At 34.8% G+C, this 26,358-nt stretch overlaps 1 protein-coding gene across 4 annotated transcripts in view; it reads right to left on the bottom strand.

Moving 5' to 3' along the window:
- Positions 1 to 8,874: 8,874 nt before the first annotated feature.
- Positions 8,875 to 26,358, bottom strand: part of osp (myosin phosphatase Rho interacting protein outspread) — a 255,383-nt gene continuing 237,899 nt past the window's right edge. For 3 of the 4 annotated variants that reach the window (XM_081751269.1, XM_081751271.1, XM_081751270.1), the window contains 5 exons: positions 25,662 to 25,814; positions 24,269 to 24,434; positions 16,915 to 17,050; positions 12,278 to 12,385; positions 8,875 to 11,551 (listed from right to left, as the gene is read on the bottom strand). In XM_081751269.1, the coding sequence (XP_081607395.1) occupies positions 11,391 to 11,551; positions 12,278 to 12,385; positions 16,915 to 17,050; positions 24,269 to 24,434; positions 25,662 to 25,814 (724 nt within the window). In that variant the 3' untranslated portion in view covers positions 8,875 to 11,390. The remainder of the gene's footprint in view (positions 11,552 to 12,277; positions 12,386 to 16,914; positions 17,051 to 24,268; positions 24,435 to 25,661; positions 25,815 to 26,358) is intronic. The other variant, XM_081751272.1, reaches the window with a different exon arrangement.

Below are 26,358 nucleotides of genomic sequence, written 5' to 3'. Positions count from 1 at the left end.
ATCATTAACGCACAGGGTAATCCCACAAAATATTAAATAACATAATATACTTTATAAACATTAATTCAAGCATAAGTGTACGGTGACTTTTTGCGTTTACAAAAAAGGAATTCTCTCTTTTCTTCTGAACAAAACAGTGATTGTGTTTGTTTGCCCTTTCTCTTGTATATAGAAATAAAATGTATGAATGTGTAGTCTTAATTCTGGTTATATATATATTTTCCACCTCCCGTTCTCATGCTAGCTGTTTTCAATATAAAGTATGCACGGTGTACGAACACTTTCTGCGCTCACTGTAGGTATGTTGACAATAAGCGAATGTTATTAGAATATTTGTTGAGATTTATTTTCCTTCACTGCCTTTCGCCTGGTTAAAAAGTAGTTTGCAGTGCTTTGGAGCAGCTGCAGGTGAGAACGCGATAATGTTTGAGACATACCGGCGACTTTTTTGTGTGTGAAAATAAGACCTTTCTCATAAAGTAGTAAATAACTGCAGTAGCAATTGTCTACGTAAATGATAAAGACATATCCAACTACAAGAAATTAATACAGTATATATAGCCTATTCATTATTGTTTCTCTTTTAACAGCTACTAGCTAAGGATGGCCAATTCCAGAATCTTTACTTTCCGGAATCCGGAAAGTAAAATCGGAAAAATTCCGGATCTCGGAAAAATTCCGATTTTTTTCTAAATTCCGGATTTTTTCCGAATGTCGGAATTTTTCCGAAATCCGGAATTTTTCTGAATTCCGGAATTTTTCCGAAATCCGGATTTTTTCTGAATTCCGGAATTTTTCCGAATTCCGAAATTTTTCCGGATTCCGGAATTTTTCCGAAATCCGGATTTTTTCCGAAATCCGGAATTTTTCCGAATTCCGGAAAGTAAATTTTCCGATTCCGGAAAACAAAATTTCCGGAATCCGGATTCCGGAAAATTTTGGCCATCCCTAGTCTAATTATTTCAATCAGTCGTGTTTTTAACAGGAATTGGTACCATGCTAGTAATGTACACAGCGAATATGGGATTGTTTTGATATTGGTGTCCCAAACTTATAAGAGGATAAACATTTTCATCTTGCGAAAGTAGCTAATAGGTACCTATATGTCTTCTACGTCTTTGTATTATCTTGTCATATGAAGTACTATTACTTTCTTACGTTTTTTTCCATATCCAGTAAATTACGCTTAATAAATCATTTCAAGTACTGAAAAAAGTTTCTTTTTCATCGTATGTGTGTTTATTAATGTTTATATTTTGTTTCAACCACTTCTTTACGAATTCGTCAACGTTGAGGGAAAAAGTGGGAATTTGAGACAGCGTTACCAACTTCTATAGCGCAAAATTCTCAGCTTTTACAAAATTCCGAATATCTCGGTAAGTACTTGACTTATCGACTTCAAATAAACGTCAGAATGTTTCTTATGACATATCAACTTGTCCTATAAATTTTAAACCGTAATGTATTTGGTCTAGGAATTAATTCGTGCGGGTGGACAAGAGATGGCGCAACGAACGGAGCGTCCCACAGTTCCGTGTATCCACACATGTGTTGCAAACCCCTGTCATCGCGTATCGTTCGTAGTATAGGGCAGTGGATTAAAGCGTCAACAACACCAGTTTCTAGTTAAGTGAACATGGCGCAATTTGTGCCTGATAAAGTGTTTTTGCGGGGTGTCCTACTGCATTACTTTAACATGCAGAAAAGTGCGACTGAAAGTCATCGTATTTTGGTGGAAGTGTATGGTGACCATGCTCTAGCTGAGCGAACGTGTCAAAAGTGGTTTGCACGGTTTAGAAGTGGTGATTTCGGCTTGGCAGACCAAGAGCGAGCTGGACAGCCAAAAAAAATTCAAGACGAAGAATTGACAGCATTGCTCGAGCAGGATTCGTGTCAAACGCAGGAACAACTTGCAGCAGCATTAGGCGTTGATCAAACAACAGTCTCCAAACGCTTGAAAGCCATGGGAATGATTCAAAAGATATCACATTGGGTTCCACATGAATTGAAAGACAGAGACGTTGAAAGACGAAAATCCATTTGCGAATTGCTGCTTCAACGACAGAGCAGAAAGGGGTTTCTGCATCGAATTATTACGGGTGATGAGAAGTGAATCCATTACGAGAACCCTAAACGAAAAAAGGCCTGGGTGAAACCAGGTGAACCAGGTCCATCACAACCAAAACGAGATATTCACTGTGCAAAGGTTATGCTGTGCATATGGTGGGATATGAAAGGTGTGGTGTACTATGAGCTGCTGCAACCGGGTGAAACTATGAATGGAGAACGTTATCGACGACAATTAATGCGTTTGAAGCAAGCTCTGGCCAGAACACGACCAGAATGGGAGAACAGACATGATAAACTTATTGTTCAACATGATAACGCTCGCCCACATGTCGCAAAACCTATTTAGAAAATGTCGGATGGGAAGTTTTACCCCACCCGCCGTATTCACCAGACGTTGCTCCTTCGGACTACTACTTGTTCGATTGCATGAACAACGATTTGATTGGACAGCGGTTTACTTCTTCAGAAGATATCGAAACCTGGGTCTCTGACTGGATCGCTTCCAAGGATGAGGACTTCTTTCGCCACGGAATCCGTACATTGCCTGACAGATGGGCGAAAGTGGTGGCTAGCGATGGACAATATTTTCCTTAAGGCATTTATGTATTTTGTGTTTGTACTACAGCTTCAATGTGTGCGTACCAACCGCACGAATTAATTCCTAGACCAAATACTTATGGCCTTTTTCGAGTTATTGCACCATATCCGAACTCGACCTTTTGTCTTTTATGTTATGTCAACACTGTTTGACGAACCCATCTAAACTTGGTGTCAATTTAAACCGTTCTGGCCAATATTTAAATTATTGTGCAGAACTAGTGTGTATCTCACTCCCTGTGTGTGCAAAAGGCGTTTAAATGTGACACATATTTAGCGTTATTTCTCGAGAAGTTTGCAACACTGACCTGCGGGTGACATATCTTTCGTCTTCCTTTTTAGTGTTGAATTCAATTATGACATACAATTTAGATCGTTCCATTTAAAAATCATAACTTTATATTGGGTTGGCAACACTGTTCATCCGGTGATGTCAAATAATACGTCTACCAATTGCCCCTTGGTATAGTTGCTTCGTGCAAAGTTTCGCTTCTCTCTCTCTTTTGGTTTCTCCGTCATCAAGGTTTGACATTATAAATGACGCACCCGGTATATTAATACTTAAAACACTGTAATATCGTTTCTTAGTAAACTGATAACTGAATCACACTTTTAAAGACATACTATGACCTTCGAACAGTACCTGTCCTAGCATGGAGTGTGATACTCGCCTGCCTCCACTCTTTCCGAGCTTCACCAGCGCAAGTTCGATAACAATTTTACCCTTGTAGTAACATATATGTATAAAAATTTGAAACTCTTTGATACAATTGAGTTTTGCAGGCAATGCGATTTTAAAATTGGTAAATCGGCGTTACATATATATGTAAGACAACCGTATTTAAGTAAACACAACCTAACCTAACCGTACCTTACCGCGAATGTTGGTAAGAGTATAGTACAGGCAATATAGTAACGTTTAAACCAGGATTGTTAGTTTATCTCATTTCTTTTGACATAAACTATAATTGTTCCATGCTTTCGATATACGCTAAATGCGCATGAAGAATGCGAGATATTTTTTTTTTTTTTTTTTTTAATTTACTTCTAAAATTCGTCTCATCTATGAAAATAGTTCTGTGCAAGAAAATTATTTATGTAGTGGGAGAACATAGAAACAATGTTTAAAAATTGTGTAGTTACAAATGGCTACTTTATTGGTTAAAGGAAAAAACAAAAAAAAAAACTGATTCCAGCAAGAATCAAACCCAGGTCCCTTTGCATAGGAGACGAGGATCCTCCTAACTCTGCCACGCCGTCACTTCATACCTTTTCGGCTCGTGTCATACATGCAGCGAGTTGAAATCTTTAAGACGCTTTCCCCACTATTTCTGCCTATTGCGCTCCTCTAGTTTGTAATTTTAACAATTTAAATGTGCACTACTGCTCGCGAAGAATGGCCCCGAAGTTCATTTACCAAAATCTGCGTTTTTTGTTAGTTAACTCTGGCCGGGTTTTTCTCATGTTACTTTCATACAATACATATTCTAAGCGAGGAAAGAAGTATTAAAAATAAACTACGAAAAAGAGAGTTTCTGACGAAGCTCTCATCATAGGAAGATGAAAGTCGACATTTAAACTCCTTCTTACATATCTGTGACAGCATGGCCCATACTTTCAGGAAATTCAAGCTCTGGCAATGTAGCAAAGGAAGCAAGGTAACTGCTACAATATCTCAATTTTCCAAAGTGAGTAAATATTTTAGCTATTTAAAATAAATCTAGATGATAGTTAGCAGTTGGATTCATTTGGATCTTTTTCATTTCACTTCGATTGATATGCTATTCTATTGGGGAAGAGGTTTGAACAGTGGCGGCTCGTACTGTCATTAACAAAGCGTGCTACAATATATATATATATATATATATATATATATATATATATATATATATATATATATATATATATATACGTGTATTTATCTACTGAAGGCGGAAGTTGATATCCATCCTTCGATTCTTAATGTTGGCAAACTTTTCTATCACCCTGGAGTCACCCATGTTGTTGATCAAACTTTTTTCTATCGAGAGCATGGCAAGGGCAGTTAACCTTCCTGACCTACGGAAATTCCTCATAAATGTCTTAATTCTCTTTAGAGACGAAAAGCATCTCTCAGGCTCTGCTGTGGACATTGGTATGGTCACTGTTATTTGCAAAAGGGTTGTTATTTCGCTAAAATTGTTCTGTAATTGTTTTTAAAGAAAAGCTGACAGAACCAAAAGCTCAGTGCGAAGTCACTGCTTACCTAACATTGGGTAGCTTTCAACCGCAGTGTCCAGAAATGTTCCAGAAAAATCACTAAAAAATTTGCAGAATCCAAATGGCGGCATCCAAATGGCTTGTTTTCTCACGTCTATTTCGCGCATCCGCAGAAATGTGATCACATACTTCTTTGGCATTGGGTACTCTGCAAGATATAATCCGCCCATATTTGTTTTACCAACTGTTGGAAGAAAAATATCACTTGTTCTAATATTGTCTGTGTCATTCCGAATTTTCTCAATGGCTTCAATTAAATATTTAAGTACTGTTTGTACTTTAATGGTAGGCCTGCACTGAATTTGATTATAGAAAATATTCACATGCGGCATTATTTTGTGAAAGAATTCTAACCAAAACATGAATTCCCTGTGTTGGATTTCTCTAGTTCTGAAAAGCACTCTTTCGAAACATTTTAATTTTCATAGATAGAATTGACGGTTCGTGTCTTGAAATTCCATTTAGTAGCTGACCCACTCGGAATACGTCGTACAGCCACTTTTTTTTTTTTTTTTTTTTTTTTTTAACAGATACACGCTGTGGGGAGCAGGAGGAAAAATGTGGAAATCCTGAAAGACTACAGAAGAAAACCCTTGCCGATTGATTTTGAGATGCAGTTCTTCCCATTATCAAATTTAATTGGTTAACAATGGACGTAGTGTGCCAAAGGAAAGTGTTCTTTAATTTTAGATTGTACGTCATTAATTGATCCCTTATTACCGATGCCCCATTAAATGTGTGCGCTATAATTCTGCTACGATCTGAATCTGTGTCAAAAATGTTCAATTCATTTAATATACACTCCCGACAATTCTGGGTTCCCGGACCTTTAGGATTAAAGAAAATAAAAAAGAGGAGAAAAGACAAAACCGAGCGGCGAGCGCCGCCAGTAAGCAAAAGAAAGCGAGAAAGAGGAATACTTAGCGCTTGCGCAGAATGTCTTCGGGCTCAACCTAACACAGCACGGTGGAAGCTATTCTGGGTGTAAAAAAAGGAAAGTGGACAAGGCATATTGAGATCTTTGCTCCATGCTAGAGATATAGGCTTGTATAGTTCAAGCGGGCTCCATTCAGTACAGCCCGCTCGGTTCGTTAGTACAACTTCCACACTGCTGAAGGCGCTGATAATCGCGCTCCACGCTCGAAAAAGATCGTCATGGGAAAGTTCTGTATTTTGTTAATTGATGAACAGTTTAAACAAATGAATAGATGAAAATTTTTTGAACTAAAATTAGTCTAACGCAAATACACAAACATAGGAAGCGTGCTGTAGCCCGGTAGCCCTACGTCAGAAACCGCTACTGGGTTTGAATATTTCGCAAATAATATTTCCATAAATTTATTCTCCTTCGAAGAATGAGCATTTCAACTAGTTTGTGTCTGATCTTTAAAGATTGCTCCAGACTACATTCTTAAACGAATTGTGTATTCTATTTTTTTGATTGTTAGAAGGTAATTATATGTCTTTTGAACCCGTATTAGGAACCTAGAAGGACAATTTTAGGAAGCTAAAAATGAAGTTTAATTATGGGCCACAAGAGTTCAGCGATCGATCAACTTTTATACGCAGATTTGTGACTTTAATCTATTTTGGACTACGTGGAAATTGCTCCATGCATGGCTTGTAGATTAATAGAAACCTTTCACAATTCACAAACCAATCATCTGTCTTCAAACTGATAGTTCTAAGACTGATCAATTGGTTCCTTTCAGCACCGAGACTATATGAGACATGGTTCTACAACTTAACTTGGGATCCTAAATTAAATAAACTTCCATCAGGAAACAATCTCTTGATATGGTTGACTCCATAAATGTTACATTCTTTTTATTCTCATGTGAGAATTCCCAAATAGAATATGACCTTCCAGAATATATACTGTCTTTCCTCTTGGCAGGAACACTAGTTTATTACTCATATTCTCATTAAAAAGTGAACATGGGGCCACATACTGAAACATCTAATAATAAAAACAAAATATTCTAATATTGTTTCGTTCCTCTTCTGTTTATGTTTTCACACGGACCAGTATTTCATTGATAACGTTGTGTTTTAAAAAAGATGTGTTCAGTTCACAGTTAAGACAGAATACGACAGGCACTTGAAATAGCCTCAGGTTATATTTGCTTTGCTCTTCTGCTCAGTGGCGACTCACCAACTTGCTACTTTCATTTCAATTACTTGTATATTTAGTTTCGGATGTAAGCTTATTTTTGTATTTTATTAATGGAAAGAAATCTAGAAAACCCTTATTTTTGATCTACCCAGGTAGAATAATACTTGCAGCTTTATATTATTACCTTAGACAAGGATAAGAAAAAATCTAACAGAATGAAACCATTATATAAAACCCTAATACAAGTAATGGCTGTTCCTTCGACGAAAAGAAAAAAAAGTGCACTTGATGAAGATTCGAACATGGATCAGCTGATTGATAGGTTAGTGCGTTACGCACTGCGCCACATACTCGGGTAATTTTTTTTCTGTTATACACTAAACATTCTGCTTGTGATTTTTGCTTCTGTCGTCTTATCGTATAACAGTTTCTTTGCTTTCCCTGCTTGTCACACTATTCGTGTTATTTGCTGTGTAAATTGCATTTGCAAACGTAATATGTTTTGTTGTTTTACCAGGATCCACAGCTTTAGAAGTTTTTAAGGTCAATTACATTAAGCGAACTAATTTTCTCATATTTTCTATCGCTTCAAGGGGCAAAAGATACTATCCCGCCGAAAACATGAATAAACTTATGTGACAAACAATACATATATATTTATGTTTAAATTTTTCACTGCTGACACACTTAGAGGCTGTGAAATCCTCTTTGCTGAGATAACTTTAGTGTTTATTTATTTACCTAACAATCACCAGATACAGCTCAGAGGCCATTTTATATTTGATGCTTAACTACAACAATAACAATATGAAAGGATTTGGGAAGGTATCGGTCAGGGCCTGTTTCTAGTAGGTACCATTCCGGCATTTGCCTGGTAGGACTGAGGAAAACCCTAATCAGGATGGTCGACAGTGGGAATCGAACCTACAACTTCCTGAATACGAAGCCAACCCTCTACCACTTGAGCTACTTCACTCGGTCTTTTTGTGTGTTGCGCAAGCGATGGATCATTTTTATGTCTCTCAGAATCACTACCATCCACATTTTCAGCAGCATTGTCACTAATATTTTCACTTTCACTAAATTCTAAATTCGATAAATCAGAAAGGAAATTGCTTCAAATTCATTTTGCCTTTGCATACAATATTTTTTCCTTGCAAAGGTCGTGAATACGTGGTTTTAGCCATGATTTTAGACATTCTTGCACTACAAAGCAGAACTTATATATTATGCCTCATTCTAATCATTATAGATGGAGCCCTTCTAGCATACAGGCGCTCTCCCTTCAACGCGACGGGCGTCCGTAATGATGATATTAAATTCCGCGGCCATAGCAGTGAAAAAGGTTAAGGTAGCGGCTACTATTGTCTACCAACTTGCTGACAAATACCTAACAAGTTTAACCGGTCATTTACCTGATATAACTTAAAATCGTCAAACTTATTTATTCTTGCATTGAAGAACGTCTGAGAGAAATATTGTACTATAATAAAATGATTTCTCAAATAGTTGAAGAAAGAAGCTAAAATTAAAAAAAAAAAATACATAAAGGTAAATGAACACAAAAGTGCTAGCAATATTTACTAACATAAACTATTGTTTTGTAACATTTAATTCACATCACTATTTTTTAAGTTAATGACCGCAGTTACATACTTAAATTCAACAATTAATTTTAAAAATAAAATAGGAAATGTATAATATTTAGGTTTTTTTTTTTTTTTTTTTGACACGACTATCCAGAAAAAAAAAAATATGACAGGAAGGACCGGTGAATGCTTACAGGACAATTTGGGATTAGTACTTTATTTTATGAAGAAAAGGAAAATAAATTTTGATTAATGTGTTTATTCTGTGTACATTGCTCACATTTTACAACAATGGTCAGTTCACACAAATGAGTACATATGTATAAAGTATCTGTTTCTCTTTTTACATTTGTGAATGGTCCTAGTAAAACCATTATTCATTATATATACAATATTATATATATATATTTGTATATTATGTATATTCCTATCTGGCAGGAAAGGTGGGCCCAGTGATTTACTAGTGGGGAAAAAATACAAACTTCGCCTGTACAAGATTATATAGAGAATTAATATACATTAATGTCCATCGAAAATAATATATAACTGCTCCAAAATAGACGGAAATATATATAATAAAAACAAACTGTTAGTGGGTGTGTTTCTTTCCCTTAACAACACGCAACTGAAAATACCTGAGCAAAAAAATTTTATGTTCTTTATATATATAACACTATACAAACATTATTTAAAAAAAAAAATCACTGTCTCTTACGTGTTTGTGTTTATGTGTGTAGTGTATATATGTTATGTGTATGTGAACGTACATTAGATAAGAGATTCTACACATTTCATTACCATATCATCAAGCACTGCGTTCTGTACAATAGTTTTCTCTCGCATAAACTGCATTAAAATCCATACAAAACTATATATATTCTTTTCTCAAAAAACAAACTAAACTCGCGACTTTCTCACTTAGTATTATATATATATATTTTTTTTACAGTGCATCTATACATAACAAAATGGCAGGAAAAAAAGCAAAAACACACAAACGCTTGTACACAATACAATAATATAATAAACTTCTCAAAATATTTTAACATTTCGTTAATTTTTTCTTAGAACATAGAAACTGAGCATTGTGTAATATGTATGAACAGTTTAGCATCAACAAACAGGGGTAATGGATGGAATGACAGTTTAACAATGAATGCTCTGACAGAGAAAAAAAAAGTGTCAGTTATTTCACTTCGGCAACAAATTTTCACGCAATATTACATGTACTTAAAATATTATAATATATAGAAACAACAATGAATGCTATACTTTCTTTATTAATTTCATAACTATCTTACATAATAATGTACGTATTTTTACTCTAGGCACCATAATCTCTGAAACAGAAGTGAAATACAATTTCAAGCTTCCGATAAAGCAATAGCTCAGTTTTTTTTTATTATTATTATTATTTCTTTATTTTTAGTTAACACACACTGAAAAAATTTCATTTATTCAATAAATTTATCTCGAGAGTGTTGACACGATATTGGGCTTCAATTTGTCCTCATACAAATATCTTTTGTTACTATGATTAGCGTTTTCCATAGCTAATTTATCAATACTAATTCAAATTATAAGGTTACCATGAATAGTGCCAAGAAAATATCAAATCGTGGGTCGAACTCTATTGCTGACGATTCATATGATTCAAACAACATTGACAAATTAATAACACCAATGCAGCCAACACCGTTAAATATCATTATGTGTCAATTAACCTAGATGAGGTTTGATATATCGAACGTCGACGATTCACTAAAATGTACCTTCTTTTAAAAATAAAATAAAAAGGACACATTTTATGTATATAGATACACCCACACTGTACCTTACAGTCATCACGCATTAATATTCTTTCTATTGCTCTTATCATGCACTCAAATCGACACCCTTAAAAAAATGCCATATAAAAATAGAATCCATTTTCTAAATGCTATCTGAGTTATATTGAAAGCAATGCCTAAGAAAAATTGAGTATCTCCTAGGACACAACTGTAAGAAAATCATATTGCCTTTTTATTTGAATATGTCTATTAAAAACTGGGTAAAGAAACGCACAATAATGTCAACACTTCTCGCAAGAAAACGTACCAAAAATGTCTTTCATTAATTTTTTTTTTTATTAGCCACTGCTTTATCCACCTGAGATAAGAGACTGGAAGTAAATGTAATTCTTTGATATCTTAAAGCTTCTTAGTATTTCATCGACAATCTCATTAAAATGCACCAAAGCTCCAGCAGATCTTCGACATTTGCCTCGGTCTCCGCCACTTTCTCCGTTTCATCATGGACCTCCTCTCGCTGTCGATAGATGAGTACTTGTTTGCGCAACACAGCTGGTATCTCCGGTTTCTTGGAGACAGTTCGGTTATGGCTCCTGTTCCTAGTGACTTCAATTGCCACTAGGGAAGAGCCTGACGGAGTATGATTCATGCGCCCTGGGCCAAGCGCATCCTGCTCAGTTGAATCCCCGAGCCTCGCAGTCCTCACATCCGCTGGCATCGAATTCAACCGCAGACGGCACGCCATTGTCGAAGGCAATGAGTGGGAGCTCTTGTCACAAGGGCTATGGGCATGGACACCGGAGTGAAGGAACTGCCTGTTGTTTACCTTTCTCAACTGGACACCATCTTTGTCTGGCTCCGAAGAGCCACCACGTTCCTGCCAAAGTCGCTGCAAATCGTGGAAATTTCTGCTGGGAGGTGGTTCCGTATCTTCCTCACCCCTTCCCTCCGTCCGCTCATCGACGGGCGTCACTTGCGGGCGCTCTCGAACACCTTCTTGCGAAGAGCCACCATTCCCGTGAGAGGGGATGCTGGCGCTGCCGAAGGTGTTGGACTGGGGGGAAGGGGAGCCACCGATAAAAAATTCGAGCCGCCTGAAAGTCTAGTTCCACTAGGTGATCTTGACAGTTCTGAAAAAATTTAAGAAAGCATTTTAATTTAAAATAAATAAATAGATAATAATAACAATAATAACAATGAAAAAATTAAGATCGATATACAACGGGAACAAACTACACTGAAAAAAAAGGATGGTTCTAAGCATTGGTGCTCATATTACGACTACATAATCTGATACTATTAAAGGAAGTAAAGATAATCCACAAGAAAAAAACGCTACTTCTATTTTCCTGCTTGTAGGAGAAGCAATATTTATATTGGCATCAGAGTGATTAAACATGAAAGTCTAAAATAATAATAATAATAATAATAATAATAATAATAATAATAATAATAATAATAATAATAATAATAATAATAATAATATACAGAAGTACTTCCTTACAATAAAATGTCATATGTCACATTGACTTTTAGGTGCATACTAAACCAACACAGGTAAGATTTGCAGTATGTGAAATTCAATACGACTTTGATGAGTGCAGTTAGCGGACCAACATATACGGACATTAAATCATTCCTAAATTTAGAACAAGTGAGTTTATGTGAAGGTGTTCCAATCCAATTGAAGCCAGTCATAATGATTGAGAAAATATCAGATGATGGCCAAAATGGACTGTCTTGTTCTATCACTATCATCGAATGTAATTTATCAGACATGAAATACTATGCTTGGGTTGATAGTCTGCGTAGTTCTAAATATTTCAGTTAAATAAAAAGATAAATTCTTATATTACCTCTGTTTAGAACTGGAGACTCCGGCGAGTGTAGCTCTGAGTTTTTGTGGTCTGACTCGTTGCTCTCAGATTTTCCTCGGAAACTGCTACGACTGGCAGGGCGGTCGCCTGCAACAAAGGCAACCACAGTTAGCTTTTAATCTTAATATAATAAAATATTCATTTAAATGTTAACCATAGCACCAAGAACTTCATTTCAGCTTCATAATTGATGTAGCGCTGTATCTATGGTAATTTTTCTTAGTAACAGATTAACTAACTGCTCATTCTCCCCAAGAAAGAAAGCAAAAATGGAAAAGTTAATTATAAAACCACGAAGAACAAAATGAAAATATTAAATATAATATTACTGAAAAACAACAATTCTAACAAGTCGCTGTAATTATTTCTCATGAACACACACATATTATTATGAAGATTAAATATTACGATTGGCTAATTTGTATTTTTGTCCTTTGTCATAAGTAAAACTATATAGACAGACCTATAGTTTCAAGTGGAATCTAGCGGGGGGCCCGGATTCGATGCCCGGAGGGAGCTCATGTGGTTCGGACCCATGTTGAGGTCCAGGTCTCATATACCCTCGATGCCGAACGCAACGCTAAACTCAAGTCCAATTCAATTAAAGTGGGATTTAAACCACTGTAGCGCATTCAATTCTCGCCCTCCGGGAGTCGAATCCCGGACTTCAAGCACCAAAGACAGGCAGGCACATACACTAACCACTAGACCAATAAGGAAGGCTTTTGAATATTGCGAGCTCGCTTGATTATTTTAGATAGACGTGATTTCAAATTTGATCCTGGAATTAAGAGTTTGTAAAACTGATCCAGAATATATATATATCTCCAGGTGCGAAAAAATTGAAAACTACAGTACCTGGTTAATCAAAATAGTCGTCTTCTGCAATCGCACATCGCGCCGGTTAATCTTCAGGGAAGGCCTTCCCTCCCAGCAAATGATCGTGATGACAGAAGAGATAGTAGTCAATGGAAGAGATATTGGGGAATACGACTGGGTGGATTTACACTGGGTGAAAATGGGTTTCATATTGTGCCTTTCAAGGAGTGCCTACACCATACTTTGCATGACATGTCTGTTGCCCATTGCTGGATGCTTGGGTTGCATTACATGGAACTCAGTATCGTAACGATCTGCTTTGAAGGTTTCACCAAGCCTGAAAAAGGCACGATGGATCACTTCCGCCATTTTCTTTTATTCACCACTTCTGAGTTTTATGCAAACCTGTTGCCTTAGCTTCTATAACTATTTCTTGAGCCCACCACTGTTAGTTGGTTACGGACTTCTAAAATTGTGGAATGAATATCACTTACCCTTTGTGCAATCAGAGTGTTATAAATGTCAATTGAGTTGAGTTTCAATTAAGTGTTAAAATGTCAATGATAATTAACATTTTTAATTGGAAACTCGTAAACAGGTTTAAGCAACTAACAGCCGTACACTCGAAAACAACTACAGAAGTTACGGCAATAGGTTTGTTTGCACAAAAACTCAAAAACAGTGAATATAATTAACAGAAGCGTATCGCGGATTACTCAGTGCCGATTTTTCTATTTACAGCTTTGAAGTGACACAATAATGTAATCAAAAAATAGATTCCGGCTAACATCATGGCTGCACTTGAAGGTGATTCCAGAAAGGATTGAAATATTGTGAGGATAATTACTTGAACACGAATGGAAGTTAGGGATACAATAAGGCTTTAAGACCCTTCCCATTACCTTCTGACTGTCTGGGTACCCCAGTCTGTTTGCTAGACGTATACATAGTTTGTGACGTAAGACGCGTGACCTTAGTCCATCCGTGTGTTGTGCTGCTGAGGTGAGTTTTCCACCATACGTCGAAGCAGACATTTCATTAGCACCAACCTAATAACTGTTGAACTAATCAGGGCTCTTCATATATAGCTGAGCTATATAGCACCTCGAATTTAAAATAATAATAATAATAATAATAATAATAATAATAATAATAATAATAATAATAATAATAATAATAATAATAATAATAATAATAACCATACAGCAAATTCCAACAGTATATGAGAAAGGTAGAGGAGTCTAGAAAGTACAGTGTAGTATAATATGACAATTTCCATTTATTCTAATTCAAAAATAAGATTTTTTCAATGAGTACGTAAAACAAAAATACCATAGAATCTTGTTTTTTTTAAGAGTATGTTTCTTAATTGTTAGACAGTATAGACAAACGTCTAAAAAAACAGAAAATAAATAAATATTTCATCTTCCCGCCTAACGTTTACAATACTCTTAATCATTACTTTTTGTACTATATTATTCTTTAGATTGATATGAGATCACTAAATTCTATTGAAGATCGATAAGAAAGAAAGAAAACTTTTCTTGCTAATGTACAGTTATTTGCACGACAGTAGGAACTCTAACGTAACGTTTCAATACCTTGTGCCTATTTACTGTAGAATTTCGTATACTGCAGAATTCAGATGTACAAAATTTTTACTATTTCATTGCAAGAATAAATCCATATTTTCATTTAGTAAATTTAAACTACTCATTTGTTTTACTTTAAGCTCCAGAAAAGGTGCAAAAACCTTTAGCGTACGTATGTGACATTTTTTCTAAACGCTAGAGATTGTACTTCAATATTAATGTATAACCCAGGTATCATCTTCTTCGCAGAAAGGACGAAGTTTTACTAAATTACAATACAATTTTCTAAACTGATGACCTCAATAACGACAAATTGTTAGCAAATCATAAGTCGCAATGAAGCATCCGACACCAATATTTTGTACGTGCAGCATCTAAATCTCTGGACGCTACTGATTTTGTTTTATAAAACTCTGACTTACAAAACAATTCATGTACGTTTCATTTAAAAAGAATCATTCTGAAGTGCTCTAGTATAAGCAATTCAGAAAGTCTTTCTTCCGATGCTTTTTGTGACAATTACCTATAAAGAGTCTTTCCTAGTAAGATAGTGAAATCGGCCCTTGATCCAAATTGGGTCGCTATTGACCCAAAATGTTACCCTTGACCTAAACTATCTCCAAAAAATGTTGACTCCCTCTCCCCTCCCCCTTCCGAATTATCGTATCATACATCCTCAAAATTGAATATTTTTTAATTTTGGTGAGGGTGGTCGAAAATTTTTGAAAGTTTCACAGATTGTAGATACTATCTAGATGTAAATGTGCATTTTTTTTTTTTCAAAACCATCGATGTGTATTTTCTTTATTTTTTGCGTGTTGGAAATTTCAAAAAAATGTAGAAAAAAAATTGGGGGCACACGTCGCAGATTTTTTGGTTAAAAAATTTGTTATACCCTTAGCTACAACATATATTTTTTTCGGGGCTTGAAAGTGATGGCATCATTGTCAAAAAGAAATAAAACAGAAAACAAACGTGCTTTTCGCACTATTTTCCCACCGTTTTAGGGCCCTCAAGGTGGGGGCCCCTTTAAACAATCCTTTGCCAAAGTTCACAATTTTCATTTCTCTTGCTCCCTTCGGCTTCTGTCGTTCTTCGGCTGCTTCGATTGTGTCCATTTCGGAATAGAAACATCAAATATATCTCCGTAACAGTGCTTCCACTTCAACCGACTCTTGCACAACAAAGTTAACAGCTCGCGGTAGAGAGCGCCACTGTGTGTGGCCAATGAAGCAAGTACTGATAGATACGAGGAGCCGACGCGAGGTGTGAGTAACTTCGTTGTGCAAGAGTCGGTTGCAGTGGAAGCACTGTTACGGAGATATATTTGGTGTTTCTATTCCGAAACGGACACAATCGAAGCCGCCGAAGAACAACAGAATAGGAAGGGACGCAAGAGAAAGGAAAATAGCGAACTCTGGCAAAAGGATTGTTTGAAGGAGCCTTCAGTGAGAAAACTGTGTGAAAAACACGTTTGTTTTCAGTTTTATTTCTTTTTGACAATGTCGCCATCGCTTTCAGGCCCCGAAAAAAATATATGTTGTACCTAAGGATATAACAAATTTTTTAACCAAAAAATCTGCGACGTGTCCCCAACAAAAAAATTTTCTACTTTTTTTTTTTTTTTTTTTTTTTTTTAATTTTCATCACACAAGAAAATAAAGAAAATACGCATCGCTGGTTTTGAAAAAATTGCACATTTACATCTAGATACTATCTACAATCTGAAACTTTCAAAATTTTTTGACCACCCTCACCAAAATTAAAACATATTCAATTCTGAGCATGTATGATACGATAATTCGGTACGGGGAGGGGATCTTTTTTTTAGGTAGTTTTAGGTCAAGGGTAACCTTTTGGGTCAATAGCGACCCAATTTGGATCAAGGGCCGATTTCACTATCTTACTAGGAAAGACCCTTTGTAGATTAATACAGCTCTATTTAATAACTAATATTAGTTGAAATCGTAACTACATAAATCAAATGAATCAACTCTTTCATTTAAAAAAAAAAATAATAATATTTAACTCTTTAAGCAGCAGCAGGTCTAATTTACTCAAGAAATACTTTAAAATTATGTTAAAAAGTACACAGATAGATTAATCTGAAAGATTCATCTGTAAATTGAAATATGTATATTTTCCGTGCTTTTATTTAGAACACAAATATAGGGAAAGGAAGACATGCATAGTTGAAAGCCTCACCTTTGGGCAGCGACCTGTTGAGGATCATCTGCTCCAGTTTATCCCTGAGGGCACTGACTTCGTCCGCCCGCAGTTGCCGTTCCGCTTTCAGATATTGACTCAGCTGCCGACATACCACGCTCAGCTCCTCGCCATGCTGTTAGTCAGACACGAAGAGGGGGTTATAACACACACACAGACAGACAGAAAAGCACATGCAGCACACGAGAAAATAACATAAACAAATCTTTTTTTATAAACATACAAAAAAGCAGAAATCTCCCGCCTTTCTGGGATCTTCGTAAGTTATTCTCACATACATACAAAACCCAAACTAATTTGATTCCTGTGAGATGAGTGCAACTACTAACACTCAGATTTAAACTTAACTTTAGATCTTCCTTTAATTCTTCTGCTGTGTTTCAATGTGTTACTCAAATTATAATTATAGAATTATTTCATTTAACGGCAACTATTGCCAAAAGAAAAAGTATTAAAGGGACTAAATCATGAAAACTAATCCTTGTTTATTTGATAATCTGTGAAAAAAATATACATAAAAAGGAGTATTTTGTTAAAATATAACGAAAAGAGCGAATTGAAACACCCTTCAGATTTGTTAAGTCTTTTATAGCTGCTCTGTCACAGTTATTTGTGACATTAACTTTTGCAGAGAATAATAAATGTTGAATGTTACAAAATATTCATGTGATGAATTAGATTTAATATAAACTAATTATTTGCTGAGCAAAACTATATATTTTCGTTAAAATTCAACACGTGTTACAGTTTCGCCAACTAACTCTTTGGCTTCATCAGACACTATGTGATTTTGTTATATTTTATCATACAGACATAAGGTATCACATAGTGTCTGATGAAGCCAAAGAGTTAGTTGGCGAAACTGTAACACGTGTTGAATTAGATTTAAAGCATTCGTAACATTTTAATGAAGGAATTTGTTTTCATGTGAATTAAAAATTAATTTTTCATTCCTGTTTTAAAACTTACTTATCATCGATCTTTCGATAATTTCATTAATTCTATTCTCAAGTTTCCAAATATCTACTGAAATATAAGAGACGGTGTTCACTTGGAATAACACGTGAGAGTGGCTAATTTTACTTTCTTGAGGCTTGTAAGGGCGGAGGAAGCTGGTCTGAGGTAGGCTAAGTTTGAATGTGTCATCACTAGTCATGTTGTAAAGGTGATAATTGATCTCAGTTGCCTCCTTCACCATGAGTACAGTATAGTTACTGCTTTTTTTGTAGAATTTGAACTGAATCAAAGTCAATTTTGGGTTCCGTTGCTAATGAATGTTGACGTATGACACGTTTTCTCGGTTATTTAAGGCGAGAATGTGAATATATATATACACACAGTTTACTAACTCGCGTACACACCACAAATGCGCTCAGAGTCCCATACATTCATAATCTGGCAACAATGTCCTAAACATTCACAGTTCAGAATCTCTAAATAACTTCTTAGAACGCTTGAATAGTTGACATTGGCGTACAAGAAAGCTAACGAGCGAAAAGAATATTAGGTACTCAAAAAACTCACTGACACCGATCATTATCTGAATACTAGTCCTTATCACCACCTAGCGAATAGGAATTCAGTTCTCTGAACCTTAATTTGGAAAGTGTTTCATATTCCATTATCTATGACCCACCAAAGATACAAACTGACACGCGAATGCAACAACGAATATATAGATAAATCTTGCGTGACATCAGAACAAACTGCAACCCGAAAAACAGAAACGTTATTTCCACCTTAAACAAACGGAAAAATCTGCAATAGCCTGACATTCACTAGAAACAGGACAGAATTGATTTAATTCAAATTATTCATAAGTAGTGGTGGGCACAAAAACCGGTTTTTCGGTTTTCGGTTTTTAGAAAAACCGAAACCGGTTTCTGAAAATTTTCAAAAAACCGGTTTCGGTTTTCTTTAAAACCGGTTCGGTTTTCACCGAAACCGGTTATCGGTTTTCTTCAAAACAGGTTCGGTTTTTCAGCTGATCCGGTTTCGGTTTTCTTCAAAACCGATTCCGGTTTTTTTCCAAAATTTGTTCTATTTCTGACCAGAATGGTCTTTTGTTGTTCTCCGGAAACCGAATCCATTTCCACAGAAATAGTTTTATGTGTTTTGGAAAAGTTTTCACCGAAACCAGTTTCGGTGAAAACCGAACCGGTTTTGAGGAAAACCGAAACCGGTTTCGGTGAAAAACCGAACCGGTTTTAAAGATAACCGAACCGGTTTCGGTGAAAAACCGAACCGGTTTTGGAGAAAACCGAAATATCGGTTTTTCGGGTTTCGGTTTTTATAGAAACCGGTTTTCGGTTTTTATAAAAACCGGTTTTGCCCATCCCTATTCATAAGAGCAGTAAATCATACAGTACTTTTGGTAGTGAAAGCCATTAAGATCAAATATCACTTAACAAAACAAACAGGGAAGACGCTTTAAGCTATTTCGTGGCTATATGGCTATCGTACGAGTCTTCGGCGCAGGCGACTCAGGTTCGATTCCTGGCAGGAGCCCATATATTTCGGATTGTACGTTAAACTGAAGGATCATGTTTACATAGCCTCGATACTGAAAGATACGCTCCAACCAAGGAAAGACGCGTTCAAACTGAGTGTCACATGGGGCATTCAGAGCACAAGGGAATAGAAAGTCCAATTTCCGAAGTTATGAGAAAAAGGAACATAACGATTGTTCAGGTGCTTAAATACATGGAAAAGTTAACACTTTTTTTTATTATTATTATAAGACTTATTTACAATATCTGGATATGAATCTTTGACACTCTGAGACGAGCTTCAGATAGAAATCTTAAAGATGAAATATGTCCAAAATAATCAAAAATAAACGTGATTTCCTTATGTACTGAACATGCCATGAGTCTACCTATTTGCTCTTATGGGCTTAAAAAGAATAAGATTGATAATCATTTCGTTAATTCAAGTTAATAACATCTCGTGTTCATCATATATTTGAAATCTTAAGAGTAGGGACTGAGCAAGTTGCCGAAAGCTCGATGACGAACAATTTTTGACTATTTCTAAATTTCCGCCAAGATACTGTAAAATATAGTTTTAGTTAAAATGAGAAAATTCTGTTTCTATATATGAAGCAGTTAAGATGCTACCTCAGAGGTGAAGAAAAAGTAATCAAGTACAGTTGAATTTATCATATATGTAAGATTTGCAATTAAGTTGAAATACTTCATTTCATATAACACATTTTTCGTGCTTTTAAAACATAATACGAAATTGTATTACGACCCGTTATCACAAGGCTGTCGTTCACAAATTATCGTTTTAATTATCAATGACCGATAATGAAATTCTTTTCCTACGTTATTCTAAACATAAACTACATTAAAAATATCATTATTCCAGAGTTTAAAATAATCTATTAGGAAGGCTATCATTCGTACTTTAGAGTTAATTTTTATCAGTGATCATGAAATGTATATGTGTAAGTATATGTACAGTTATAGTTAATTTTTAATTAGCTGAAAGTTTAAATGCTACTTAAAAACCTATGGTTTACAGCTTATACGAATTTATGAAGCACAAGAGACTGAATCTCAAGACTTATTTCAAAATTTAATATTTTCCTATTTTAATCATTTGTAGTATAATCAAACAAACAATAAAAATAAGCTATTTCACAAACAAATATTTAATATGTTTTAGTACAAAAACTTTCGCATCCTCAAATTTGCAGTTTCGGTTGAACTACTTTAATTATGAAGTGTTAAGCACATGAAACCCGACAAACTTCAATGTTAATACTTTAAATAATGTTAATAAGGTAAAATAAAGTGTGAAAATATCAGCAATAGGAAATAAATATGAAAGTAATAATCATTTATAAAGTGTACCGAAGAAAGAATAAAAAGTATTAAGTATTTTTAAACAAACCAAGTTTTAACGGTTCTATATTCGCTCAGTTTTCTTCATGTTTACTTATTTGTGTTTGGTTTAGTGTTTCATTATTATATTTTAGTTGTCATTTATATTTTACAATAATAGAATAAATGCTATTAAATATTTCGTAAAACGATCCAAATTCTTTTAGTAAAAATTGATAAAAACGTTCTCGTATTTTATTATAGAAATTATTGAAGGAAAGAAAAATTAAGTCCTTGTGAAATACCTGTAAGCATCATGTTAACATGCTAAGCAGAAGTTCTTGTGAAATGTTCAATGTGCATTAGTGGTAATAAGGACAAAATACAAAGATTTGTTACACACATTGTAAAGACGTGTACTCCCACTCATCCACCTCCAGGTCTCTGACGCACTCCTCTCTAAATTATCCTCACATATATACCCAGAAAAGCAATGTCTACTTTGCTGTCAAGCTTTCTCAACGGTTCCAATTTTCCATAATCTCCCATCCCTCTTTTATGATAGAGCCTTGGTTAAAACTGTTGCTCTTGGTAAACTATAGGATAATTTTAATACAAAAGCTGCTACATTTTCCCCCCTTAAAATTTCAATGATGTAATTTTCATTATGATCTCTTGCAGTGGCCATCTCTACATTATATAATTCTAATTTTCCATCCCAGAAGAATAATTCTACAAAATCTTACTCTATACATACAGTTATTGAGTTGTAAAAGTCTTCCTATTCAGTATAGATATATACACTTTAAATACAATACAAAAAGGGAGTCTTACAGCTCTCGCTAAGCTCAATACCAACTTTTTAAATTTTAATGAATGGATTAAAGGCAATGAAGAACATGTAGAAATTTGGGCGGCCAACAGTTATGGCGTCATAAACTGCGTAATCGAATTTCTGGTCTATAATAACAGCAGTAATAGTAATGAATTTTATAGTCATTAATCTACACATGGCTGTAGACCGCAAAAAGAAAAGCAAAGAAAAAATGGGATGTTTCAGGGACAGAAGAAGATAAGTGAAGCTTCAAGGTGGCCAATAGGCAACAATGAGGGGAAGCGATCAGAGAAGAAGCGCAAGCCTGCGATGAAATGTATGACGAATTTGAAACATCAAAGGGAGTGAAGAAGCAATACAGGTTAGCAAAAATAGAGGTAAGGCTATAAAGGCAAATGAAATATAACCAAGAATCAAAGAGAGATGAGGCGGTTATTTTGAAAAGCTTTTAAATAAAGAAAATCCGACGAAAGTTTTTAGCGATGGGTGGAATTCCATTTCTTGGAACAACGTTAAGAATAAAAACGAAGAAGAAGAGAAAACGTTAAAGAAAATGAAGACGGGAAAAACGATACTAATAGAAGCATGTAAGAGTTTGGGGTTAGAAGGTATTGGTGGGAGCTGACGCAAAAAAAAAAAAAAAAAAAAAAAAAAAAAAAAAAATCTATGAGCAGGAAAAAAAATGCCAAATCAACAGAGAGATAGTTAGGGTTGCCATATTTCAAAAATGAAAATCTGGGACGCTACTAAATTACGAGAATCTTTGAAATGCTTAAAATGAAAAGAAGTGCTATATAATACTTTAGTTTCTTCCATTAGAGTTGTTCAAGTATTATGTAATCATATTTTTAGTCATTTTAGTCGACCTTCTCCTCCCTCGTTAAGCAAACGTAAGCAGATGATTTATCCCCTCAACACTGTTTATTTATTTATTTATTTATTTATTTATTTATTTATTTATTTATTCTAAGGATCTGTCATGTTTCGTGGCTTTCAGAGTCTGTTTTAGCTTAATCAAGGTATGATGTTTCCTTTCACACGTTTTTTCTGTTCGTGTTTTATCATTTTTTTTTTAAAGAACGGTTAATTCATTGGCAAGATGTTCTGGCGGCATTTGTTATCTTTAAAGAACTTCTTTCGTTGAATTTTTACTTTACTTCTGTTATTTTTAACAAAGTAACAACTCAATGACTCGCACGAATGCTTCGTTCAATGTCAAAGTAGTTAAATCGTGAACTAAATTAAATCCATGTTTTATGTATTCCTTTTTTTTTTTTTTTTTTCAACTTTTGAATTGCCATACTCAAAAACTGAAGAGAAAAATTATATACCTAATCCTGTGATAAACGCAAACTATAATATTTCCTTCCCTTCTCCCTCGCTGAAATCCGAGATATTTAAGCGTCCAGAAAAATATTTTTGGGACGCCGGGACGAATGGCAACCCTAGAGATAATGTTATTGTATCGATTTTCAAGGAGAAGGACAGGATGTGGAAACAGAATTGTGGAAACTACAGAGGAAATTAACTAATGTCATTACACGATGGAGATTTGGAGAAAATTGCAGAAGGGTAATTACGGAAAGAAACATTAGGAGCAGAACAATTAAGATTTACGCCAGGAAAGAGTACAACGAACTCATTTTTACACTAGGATAAACTAAAGAAAAACAAAAAGGACTGCATATATGGTCTTTATTGATTTGAAAAAAGTCTACGACAACGTACCACGTAGAAGTATGGAGATGTCTGAGGAAGAAAGTTCTCTTCACGTTTCTAGTAAATCAGAAACAACATGTATCAACCAAACATATGTCGAGAAAACTACAAAAATCACTAAGTCTCTCTGAGTAACTGTAAACGTCTCTCATGATTTTTACTTTATCTTGAAGTAACGGGAGGGAAAAGAAAGAATCTTGACTTTTTTCAACAGATATTCTAGCGTTCTACTCAGATTGAAGAAATCCAAGAGAAAGGAAAAAAAGAAAGATTACTGATGTTCAAACCCAAAATTTCCTAATTACCATTCGAGAATCTACAGTCTACTTCTTTCAGTTTATTATTTTGCTAGTGATACTAAATTATTATCACATTTATTGTTGTACCATCTGTATTACCTCATTAACCGTCTTTTCAATATCTTCGTTTTACGAAACGAAACATTTAGAATACTCCTGAGTATTATACTATATTTTGCTTGTTTTTACAATTTATTAAGCAGGTACGCTCTTTAGTATTATTTAAATATTTAAAATCCGAAGATCCATATTTAAGAAACACTACACTGAGGAATATTTTAAGAAGATTATCAATATTGTGAGTAAATAACACATACACTATCCTACCTGGCATTATCAGCTAATTACAAAGACAAGAAGCATACTTAAGCAGACGTAATATTTCAGAATAACAATACAGCTAAAAACTAATCTCTGAAAAAAAATAAATAAATAAATAACTACCAATAAATGTTATTCTATACTCCACTACTACTATTATTGTAGCTTCTGATCCTAAGGTTACAAGGATTCACTACATTTTTCAAAACTGCTACATCATTCTAGGTCGTCTGCAGAGTTAGAATTCATTTTCACGTTTCGACAGGTTTGGGAAACCACACATTTGTATAGGACGAGAGAAGTTTATGAACACTAAACAGGGTACTCACAGTTTGCGCCATCTGTAGCTGCTGCTGTAACTGCGCCACTTCTTCTTGCTTCTCAGCCAGCTCTCGTTCCCGTAACTGCAACAGTTGATGAGGATCTCGATCTCGATTAGCTGCCTCCTGAAGCTCACTAACCTCGGATACCAGATGAGCTCGTAGTTGTTTGTTCCTAGCGACATACAACAAGAAACAGAATATAAATAAAAGGCACAAGTTTCCATCACCTTAAGTAGCTTAGTGTAATGAATGGGCTACTGTATTTTCTAATAACAAACCCATTTCAAATGGATAAGTTATACTAGTGCTATATTCGTTATTTGTTCTTTTTTTCTGTTATTCGAATTAGAATAACGGAATATTCGTACAATAATTCGAATAACACTTTGTTATTCAAATATCTGAATATTGAATTACTGCATTTCATTGGCACTAATACCAGTAAAATAAAGAATCACTAAGATTTAGTCTCTGGGAAACATTGACTGAATGACTAGATTAGGAATAGTGTGTTTTACGTAGAGGTGCATATTTCCTATAGCTAAAGGTCAAAATCCTATATTTAAAAAATGAATCTCTGAGGTTTAGTCTTTGGGAAACACTGACTGAATGACTAGATTAGGAATAATGTGTTTCACGTACAGTTACATATTTCCTATAGCTGAAGGATAAGATCCTATATTAAAAAATGAGTCTCTAAGGTTTACTCTTTGGGAAATACTGACGACATGACTAGATTAGGGATAATGTGTTTTATATAGAATTGTATATTTCCCGTAGCTAAAGAAAGATCCTTCGATTCCTCATATTATTGGTGTTTTCTTTCTTTTACACTACGAGATGTAGCATATCTACATTTATTTATTTGTTTAAATTCAAAAAATCACTCCACGATGCTCACCAGTGCGTTTGTTATTCACTTCGTAGTGATGTACTATATTTTTATCCTTACAATAATCACCTTTCGTTTTGGGTATGTATACTACACAGGTTGTATTTGAGAACGATATTCTACGATATGAAGTTGATATAAAACTAACAACAATAGTTCGTTTTTTTTTAAATTAATTTATTTTAAACTTCCAGGGCTCTTGTATATTAGCTGAGTGATGTATGGTCACCATCACATTATTTCTCTCTTTCTGTATTAGAATTTGATTGATATTAATTCAAATACCACCCCAATTCGTTCACGATGCTAATTCAATACCGTAAATTATGCTTCCATAGATAAGAGAATTCAAGGCCATTTTCGCTAGTGATTCATGCTATAACCTTGGCTATAGCGCTGCACTTCGGTTTGTTATAACACTGTCTTAATTTTGAATTTGCCTTTGTGGTGACCAGAACGTATTAGTAATAAATAATACAAAAATACAATCAAGACGCAGATTATTACCTGGCATCCAATTCGAATATTTGCTGTTGTGCTTGTGCAAGCTGCTTCGTGACTATTTCGAGTTGTTCTTCTAGGGATGCAGATTCCAGACACTTTACGGAATACTTTTCCGACAGAGAAAGGATCTCCTTCTTGATCTCTTCCATTTCGGCTCTTTAAAATAAACAAATAAATAAATTTAACAGCATTTTTATTTATGCAGTGACTACTGTCAACATACATAAATTAAAATACAAATACTGTACAAGCGACTTTGAACTTGCTGAAAATTGAAGGGAATTTTATAAAAACACATATTTAAAAATTCTGTATACACTTTAATGTCCAGCAGCAAACAAACAATGAAGTACTGGAATTTAGAAGTTTTAACTGAACCAAACAACACAGAAATATGACAAAGTTCTCAGTAATGGCAACTCAAGAAAGAAAGAAAATCATCAATATGAAAACCTCTACTTATATTTTATCTCATATTTCTATTCATTCAAAATAAAATCTAAATACAATATCCGAAATGGGAAGTTATTCCAAAAGAAATTCGCATCACACACTGCTGCATACAATACTGACAACCTATTTTTATTAAAGCATGTTGTGGAAATTAGTGATTTGCCTGAAGTACTGCAATTTTATGTGTAGGTACGTCAGTATCATAACCAATATCAGAATCTGTGGCTGGCACGATGATAGTGATAAA

The sequence above is a fragment of the Thermobia domestica genome, chromosome 3 (genome assembly GCF_964235325.1).
Source record: "Thermobia domestica chromosome 3, izTheDome1.hap1.1, whole genome shotgun sequence".
NCBI lineage: Eukaryota > Metazoa > Arthropoda > Insecta > Zygentoma > Lepismatidae > Thermobia > Thermobia domestica.
This window is presented reverse-complemented; position numbering and strand designations above follow the sequence as displayed.